The 8,963-nt window shown below is 45.2% G+C and overlaps 1 protein-coding gene across 1 annotated transcript; it reads right to left on the reverse strand.

Annotated features, from left to right (window-relative positions):
• Positions 1–3,098: 3,098 nt before the first annotated feature.
• LOC138287103 (olfactory receptor 13G1-like) lies at positions 3,099–4,037 on the reverse strand. The gene has a single exon (XM_069227465.1). It carries the CDS (start codon positions 4,035–4,037, stop codon positions 3,099–3,101), a length of 939 nt encoding a protein of 312 aa, XP_069083566.1.
• Between the last annotated feature and the right edge of the window lie 4,926 nt (positions 4,038–8,963).

Consider the following 8,963-nt stretch of genomic DNA (forward strand, 5'->3'; position numbering starts at 1 on the left):
AACACCTCTCCCAGGCAGGAATTGTCACACCTGGCGGTGAGCCTCAAAGGCTCACCTCCTTTGTGCCAACCCAGCAGGACACTCCAGCTAGTGGAGTTGCCCGCCCCCTCCGGCCAGACCCCACTTTTGGCGGCAAGGCCGGAGAAAATAATGAGAATAACAAGGAGGAGTCACTGGCCAGTCAGGACAGCCCCTAAGGTGTCCTGAGCTGAGGTGACTCTAACTTTTAGAAATCCTCCATCTTGCAGATGGAGGATTCCCCCAATAGGGTTAGGATTGTGACCCCCTCCCCTTGGGAGGAGGCACAAAGAGGGTGTACCCACCCTCAGGGCTAGTAGCCATTGGCTACTAACCCCCCAGACCTAAACACGCCCTTAAATTTAGTATTTAGGGGCTACCCTGAACCCTAGAAAATTAGATTCCTGCAACTACAAGAAGAAGGACTGCCTAGCTGAAAAACCCCTGCAGAGGAAGACCAGAAGACGACAACTGCCTTGGCTCCAGAAACTCACCGGCCTGTCTCCTGCCTTCCAAAGATCCTGCTCCAGCGACGCCTTCCGAAGGGACCAGCGACCTCGACATCCTCTGAGGACTGCCCCTGCTTCGAAAAGACAAGAAACTCCCGAGGACAGCGGACCTGCTCCAAGAAAAGCTGCAACTTTGTTTCCAGCAGCTTTAAAGAACCCTGCAAGCTCCCCGCGTGAGACTTGCAACACTGCACCCGGCGACCCCGACTCGGCTGGTGGCGATCCAACACCTCAGGAGGGACCCCAGGACTACTCTAAGACTGTGAGTACAAAAACCTGTCCCCCCTGAGCCCCCACAGCGCCGCCTGCAGAGGGAATCCCGAGGCTTCCCCTGACCGCGACTCTTTGAATCCTAAGTCCCGACACCTGGGAGAGACCCTGCACCCGCAGCCCCCAGGACCTGAAGGACCGGACTTTCACTGGAGGAGTGACCCCCAGGAGTCCCTCTCCCTTGCCCAAGTGGAGGTTTCCCCGAGGAACCCCCCCCTTGCCTGCCTGCAGCGCTGAAGAGATCCCTAGATCTCCCATTGACTTCCATTACAAACCCGACGCTGGTTTCTACACTGCACCCGGCCGCCCCCGCGCTGCTGAGGGTGAAATTTCTGTGTGGACTTGTGTCCCCCCCGGTGCCCTACAAAACCCCCCTGGTCTGCCCTCCGAAGACGCGGGTACTTACCTGCAAGCAGACCGGAACCGGGGCACCCCCTTCTCTCCATTCTAGCCTATGTGTTTTGGGCACCACTTTGAACTCTGCACCTGACCGGCCCTGAGCTGCTGGTGTGGTGACTTTGGGGTTGCTCTGAACCCCCAACGGTGGGCTACCTTGGACCAAGAACTGAACCCTGTAAGTGTCTTACTTACCTGGTAAAACTAACAAATACTTACCTCCCCTAGGAACTGTGAAAATTGCACTAAGTGTCCACTTTTAAAACAGCTATTTGTGAATAACTTGAAAAGTATACATGCAATTTTGATGATTTGAAGTTCCTAAAGTACTTACCTGCAATACCTTTCGAATGAGCTATTACATGTAGAATTTGAACCTGTGGTTCTTAAAATAAACTAAGAAAAGATATTTTTCTATATAAAAACCTATTGGCTGGATTTGTCTCTGAGTGTGTGTACCTCATTTATTGTCTTGTGTATGTACAACAAATGCTTAACACTACTCCTTGGATAAGCCTACTGCTCGACCACACTACCACAAAATAGAGCATTAGTATTATCTCTTTTTACCACTATTTTACCTCTAAGGGGAACCCTTGGACTCTGTGCATGCTATTCCTTACTTTGAAATAGCACATACAGAGCCAACTTCCTACAGTAAACATTTCTGAATTTTCTTCTCCTTGAAGAAAGGAGAAGATTTAATAGGTTTAATTTAACAAGTTGAATTCCTGTTATGTTGAAAAAGTTGTCGAAGCCTATTTGAATAAATAGTTAATCAGAATCAGCTTCTTCATATTTTTTTCAGACAAATACCCATGTAACATTTCCGGTGTAGAGCAGAGCAGCAAAGGTATATGATGTTCTGTTGTTTTGCACTACATTCCAGACTTCGTTTACACCCCAGGATCAATGGGGACAGTTTATACAAGCACTTACATATTCCCTCAGGAGCATGCTTCTTTACATACTCAAAATTACTTTATGAATAGACCACTGTGTTTCTAATCCCTAAATTTAAATACGTAAAATTTAAAATAGAGTACAACTAAATGTGCATGGCGTATAGCTTTAGGGTTCTATAGGAGAGTAGAAATTGTGGTATTGACAACAAATAAAAATACCTTGCACGTGGACATTTCAAAACAAATTAAATAGATACATTATAGTATCCATGATGCCGTATTCTGAAAATGTGTTTACGAATCAAAAAAATAGGCCATTGCTCAATAATTAGATTAGTTTTAGATGAGATTTTAAATAATGACATTGATTGTGCTGTGTGTTTACATGTCTGCATAATATTAAAATAATTAGGAACTATTTACATCCTATTCATTTTGACCAAGGAAACTGCCAGCCATTATAACTAAGCACAATCTGTTGAAAACTCACAGTTGTTTTGAATGTGGAGAAATAACTTGCTTCGCTTATGACTGTAATGACAAAGCTTTCCATTGGAAATTGAATGGAGTAATATTTTCAGAAACGGAGACTGATAGCGTCATTTGTGTCAAACAAGTCAATATTTGAGGAAGTGCTGATGTGAAGTAGGAAAAGGCAGCTAGTAAATGTTTGAAATTGCACGTAAAGAGAGGACGAATGTCAAAACAGAATAGTAGTGATGATAATAGCAGAAATAAAGGCAAGATGAGTGGCACAGTTGGAGAAGATCCTAAAAGACCAATCACATGTTAAGATGAATAGAAAATAACATTAATAGTGGACTGCACAAGAGTTGTCGGAGCCTCTGGTTTCCTTTGTATATAGTAATACAGTGTAACACAGCAATTCCCTATAAGATCAATGCAAATTCAAAAAACAGTAACATAGTTATGTAGCAGATTTTTACAAATAAATTCTGTGATGTGTTTGCTGTTTCACGTGCCATTAAAAGGTGTCACTCTATTGTGATGCCACGTTCTTTACTATATACTTTTTAAAGGCTTCTTTGATTTCCTTGTTCCTCAGGCTGTACACTATGGGGTTCAACACTGGTGATAAAATAGTGTATAGGGCAGAGACCACTTTATCGTCATCCATAGCGAAGTTGAAAGCAGGTCTGATGTAAGTATATATGACGGTGGCAAAGTAGAGCCCAACTACTATAAGGTGTGATGCACAGGTGGAAAAGGCTTTCTGTTTGCCCTCGGCGGACCGGATCTTAATAATCGCTGAAATGATGTACGTGTAGGACACCAACGTCAGTAGAAAGCTGCTGATGCCAAAGAAGGAGTCAGCAGCCAGCATTGTCAGGTCATTCAGGCGAGTATTTGAGCACGACAGTCTGAAAACTGAGGGAAACTCACAAAAAAAGTGATCCAGCAAGTTCTCACCACAAAAATCTAATCTGAATAGCAATGTTGTGTGGACAAGTGAATTGATTATTCCAATGATCCATACTGCTGCTGCCAATAAAATACAAATTCTTACGCTCATTATGGATGTGTAGTGGAAGGGGTAGCAAATGGCAATGTATCGGTCAAACCCCATGACTGTGAGTAGCAGAAGTTCTGTCCCCAGTGCTGAGGTGAAAAGGCACATCTGTAGGACACAACCTGTGAAGGAGATGGTTTGCTTTCCTGATGCAATGTTCACCAGCATCTTCGGGATGGCGACTGAAGTGCACCATATGTCCAGGATGGATAAATTAATGAGGAAAAAGTACATTGGTGTGTGAAGTCTCTGATCAACACAGATCAGTGAGCTAATAAGAAGATTGACCAGCAAAGAGATGACATATACAACCAAGAAGGCAATGAAGAGTAGGACCTGAAGCTGTGGCTGTCCGGATAGTCCAAGAAGGGTGAAATCTGGCCGGGAGGATTGATTTTTCCATTCCATTGTAGAAAATTATTGTCTTCAAAATTATAACATATTGAAAGAAATGTAAGATTTAGCATTTTTGTTTGAAGTCTGTAATTGCCTTCTAAGACTCCAAAGTCCTGATTTAAAGTTTGGTGGTTGATTACAATCTTCCAATGTCTGGAGTAAATTCTTAATACTGTCCAGAAACAACTAAATTTCCAAAGAAATGCTGTCCCATTGGTATAGGGATTTAAGTTGCTATGTGTAGGCCATAATTACTATTTCCTTCAAAAACTGAGATGCCTGTTACGACCACCAAACTCTTAATCAGGATCCATGCAGATTAATCTTAAGAACATAACATTAAGGTCATTAGACATGATTCATGAGATTCTCTCAAGGTTAAAATGTCTGTGTAGATTGTAAAGTTCAACAATTTGCAAGAGAGGATAAGGTCTTGATTTACAACTCGGCAGACAGGTTACTCCGTCACAACAGCGATGGATATCTCATCCACCGAAATCTAAATCCCATAGGATATAATGGGATTTAGATTTCGGCGGATGGGACATGCAACACTGCTGTGACGGAGTAACCCATTCGCCAAGTTCTAAATCAGGCCCTTAGTATGGTATTTGGTATTAACTCACAATTTTTGTATCAAAGTCTTCTAAAGTACATTAGCATCTCTAACACATGTGAAGGCTATCTTACTCCTACTAAAACAGCTTAATTCTACCTAAAACACAAACAGTCTCGGCAAGGACTACTGCATGCACCAGCTTAATAAAAAGAATGATATCCTTGATCTGTATGAATTAATTTTTTTAATGAATATTATTTAAATGAACATGCTATTCACTGAGAACTCTAAAATGTTTCAATATATTTTGGAGAAACTGTAGGTTTAGGAACTATACCTTTTAAAGAACAAAATTTGGCAAATCCACTAGGTCTTGCCTTTAAAAGGCAAATGTCGACCTGATTTACTTTGAAAGAAAGTAAGTTTGACCAGCCTTATTAGTTTGTGGAGAACAATTTCAGTTGTGAAACATTCTTTTATTATAGATGTCTGTTTGCACCTCTCCTCTACACAGTGAAACAAAGGGAGCTGGGGGGTAGCCTGCATATCCTGATGAGCCATCTGTGCTGGGAGGGGAAGAGTGGTCACTCACACTTGTAAGGGCTGTGCCTGCCCTCACACAATGCAGTCTCCAATGCCCTGGGGTGTGTCTGGGGCCTGGCCTGGGCAAGACAAGATCTTACAAACAACAGAGACTTCTCTTTGAAGTAGGCCTATTTCAAAGGCAGAAAGGGGTATAAACCCACAAAAACAGATCACTTCTGGATTCAAGAGGAACCTCTGCAAGGAGAAGAGGTGAAGTGCTGAGGAGAAGTGCTGCCCCTGCCGGTGACAGTTCTTTGTTGGGCTATACTGCCGTTGCTGCTTCAGCCTGTGAAAGGGGACAAAGACTGGACTTTGTGGTATTTTCCTGCTTGAGAAGAATCTCCAGGGTCTTGGACTGAGCTTGCCCCCTGTTCTGAAGTCTCAGGGCCATCAAAGACTTCCTGTACCAGCACCTGGACTCTCTCATGAGACTCCTGTCCTGCCAAATGGTGCCCTATCCAGTCCCTGGGCCCTTGAAAGGAGAAGCTGGTGAAAAACCAAGGAAAGTGACTTCGGATGACTCCGGACGGACGCCGCTACTAAATCCCGTGATGCCAGCTGCAACCAAAGCTGTGGTCCTCGCTGGAGTGCGACGACCCTTGCAGACCCCACACCGCTGCCACTCTGCCGAAGTCTGCGACTCCGTGGAAGTCACCACACCACATCGTGACCGCAAGATATTGACTCTGCCTGAAGTACCCAGATTCAAAGCTTCACACGATGCTGCCTCACCTCCATTGCTCCGTTGCAAGGAGCCGATGCCTCTTATTGACACTGCAGCTCCTTTTCCCCACAGTACGGAAACTGACACCGCCTCGAGTCCACAACTCCGCAATCCCCGATTTTGCGCAGTGGCTTGTTTTCATATTTTACTAGGGTACTTACCTGGGGGTCTGCGTGACTGCGTACCTGGCATATCCATCAGTGTCTAGAAGCCAGGCTGTCTATAAGTAGCTGTAGGCAGAGCAGCCAAGGCTGAACTAGGAGACATGCAAAGCTCTTGCAATACCACTGCAGTCACACAGTACTTACACACCAAAAAAGATGATACTCAGTGTTACCAATTATAAAGGTACTTTACTTTAGTGACACAAGGCCAAAAATAACTTAGAGACGATACTCCCTTAGGAGGTAAGTATTATACACAAAATATACACTAGTAATCAAAATCAGGTATGTAAATAGTCGTAAAATAGCTCAAATAGTGGAAATCACCATTAATCACAATGGGCCTAGGGGGGACACAAACCATATACTAAAATAGAGGAATGTGAATGCTGGTTTCCCATCTAGGCAAGAGTAGTGTGTAGAGGGATGCTGGGAATGTTAGAAAACACCAAAGGTAAGTAAAGTACCCCACCCCAGAGCCCAGGCAAACAGGAATAAAGTACAGCAAGTTTCCCCAGAACACACTAGGAGTCGTGATGAAGAATTATGCAAAAGTCAAGCAAGACTGCAGGACACCAATGATGGATTCCTAGACCTGAAGACCTGTGAAGAGAGGAGACCAAGTCCAAGAACAGCTGAAGAGTCCAGGGAGAACAGGAGCCAATGTTAACCCAGATGAAGGTGCAAAAGTGGATTCTCCAGTTGAAAGAAAAAGTCATAGATGCACCAAAGAAGACAGCTGCTGGTTCCTGCTTGGTGCAAGAGATGTCCCATGTCCAATAGAAGAATGCAGGCTGGTTTTCGTCATTGGATTTCACCAACAAGCCTTGGCTCAAGCAAAAGACTCGTTTGGCAGAAAAAGGCGGCACCAGGGCCCAGGAGGGACCTGGGGGTCTCAACTCAGAATGAGGAGACAGAGGGGGTTCTCAGCTCTTCAGAGAGCACTCAGAAGACCAGGCAGCACCCACAGGAGTCCTAGGACACAGGAACAAAGGAGTTGCAAATCGCAGTCATTGCAGCACTACACAAAGGGATCCCACGCTGCCTTAAAACAACTGAGCTGAGCATCGCAGCATAGAGTGCTGAGGACCCGGGCTACACTGTGCATAAAGGATTTCTAGGAGAAGCACACAAAAGCCCTACGAGCTGCAAAACACCCAGGTACTGGGTACTGGGGTACTGACTGGCTTGGGGACGCAAGCTCTTACCTCCACCGAATTTGAACAGTTGGACTTTTGGAGATTCTTGGTCACTTCAGTCCACCAAATGTGTTCCAGGATGGTTTTCAGGAGAAGGGACCCATAGTACTGGTCGTCGCTGCAGTGAGGTGCCTGCTGAAGCAGGGAAGTGACTCTGTCACTCCACAGGAGATTCCTTCGACTCTTCTGGTGCAGGATGAAGACAGGCAGTCCTCGGAGCGTGCACGACCTGCCAACTGTTGCAGTTGCTGGCAGGAGCTGAAGTTACAGAGTTGCAGTAGCCTTCTTGGATACTTTGGCCCATATTAATACTTTTTTAGCGCCGCATTTGCGGCGCTTTTTGATGCAAAAACTGCACAAACTTACAAAATACAATTGTATTTTGCAAGTTTGCGCCGCTTTTGCATAAAAAAATGGCTGTGGTCATATGAATCTGGTCCCTGAAGCTCATTGGGGAGTGGGTCTGTGGAAGAACTTTGAGGTGGAGGGGAGGGATAACCTGACATCCTTAGGGGATCCTCAGGGGTTCACTTACTCTATCATGAAGGACGCCCTGCTCACAAGGTATGGTCTTACCCCTGAGTAGTACAAGGACAAGTTTAGGTCCTATAGGAAGAAGGAACCACAAACATGTTTGGAATGTGTCGATTCTTTTTGCAGGTCACTGGATGGTTGGGTGAAAGGCAGTAAGGTAACAATGTTTGAGGGGCTGTGCAATTTGATTGTATAGTCTTTGTTTTCCAGAGCTGCACCATCACCTGATTGTCAGAAAGTAGCCTCTTTCTAGCATGGTTACCCCCACTTTTGGCCTGTTAGTGAGTGTGTCAGTGTGTTTTTACTGTGTCACTGGGATCCTGCTAGCCAGGACACCAGTGCTCATAGCTATAAACCTATATGTCAGTGTGTTTTGCCTGTCTCACTTGGATCCTGCTAGCTAGGACTCCAGTGCTCATAGTGTGTGGCCTAATGTGTATGCCTGTGTATTGCCTAACTGTGTCACTGAGGCTCTGCTGATCAGATCCTCAGTGCTTATGCTCTCTCTGCTTCTAAGTTTGTCACCACAGGCCAGTGACTACATTTACCAATTTCAATTGGCATACTGGACCCCCCTTATAAGTCTCTAGTATTTGGTACCTAGGTAACCAGGGCATTGGGGTTCCAGGAGATCCAAGTGGGCTGCAGTATTTCTTTTGCCACCCATAGGGAGCTCAGACAAACCCTTGCACGGGCCTGCATTGCAACCTGCGTGAAATAATGCACACGTTATTACACAGCCATTTTCACTGCACTTAAGTAACTTATTAGTCACCTATATGTCTAACCTTCACTTGCTGAAGGTTAGGTGCAAAGTTACTACATGTGAGGGCACCGTTGCACTAGCAAAGGTGCCCCCGCATAGTTCAGGGCCATTTCCCCGAACTTTTTGAGTGCGGGGATGCCATTACACATGTGCACTACATATAGGTCAATTCCTACATGTAGCTTCACAATGGTAACTCCGAATATGGCCATGTAACATGTCTAAGATCATGGAATTGTCTGCCTATTCCAAATCTGGTATTGGGGAGCCAATTCCATGCATCCTGGGGGCTCCACTATGGACCCCCAGTATGCCAAACCAGCTCTCTGAGGTTTGCACTGCAGCTACAGCTGCTGCCACCTCACAGACAGGGTTCTGCCCTCCGTGGGTCTGGGCAGCTCAGTCCC

The sequence above is a fragment of the Pleurodeles waltl genome, chromosome 4_1 (genome assembly GCF_031143425.1).
Source record: "Pleurodeles waltl isolate 20211129_DDA chromosome 4_1, aPleWal1.hap1.20221129, whole genome shotgun sequence".
NCBI classification, from domain to species: Eukaryota; Metazoa; Chordata; class Amphibia; order Caudata; family Salamandridae; genus Pleurodeles; species Pleurodeles waltl.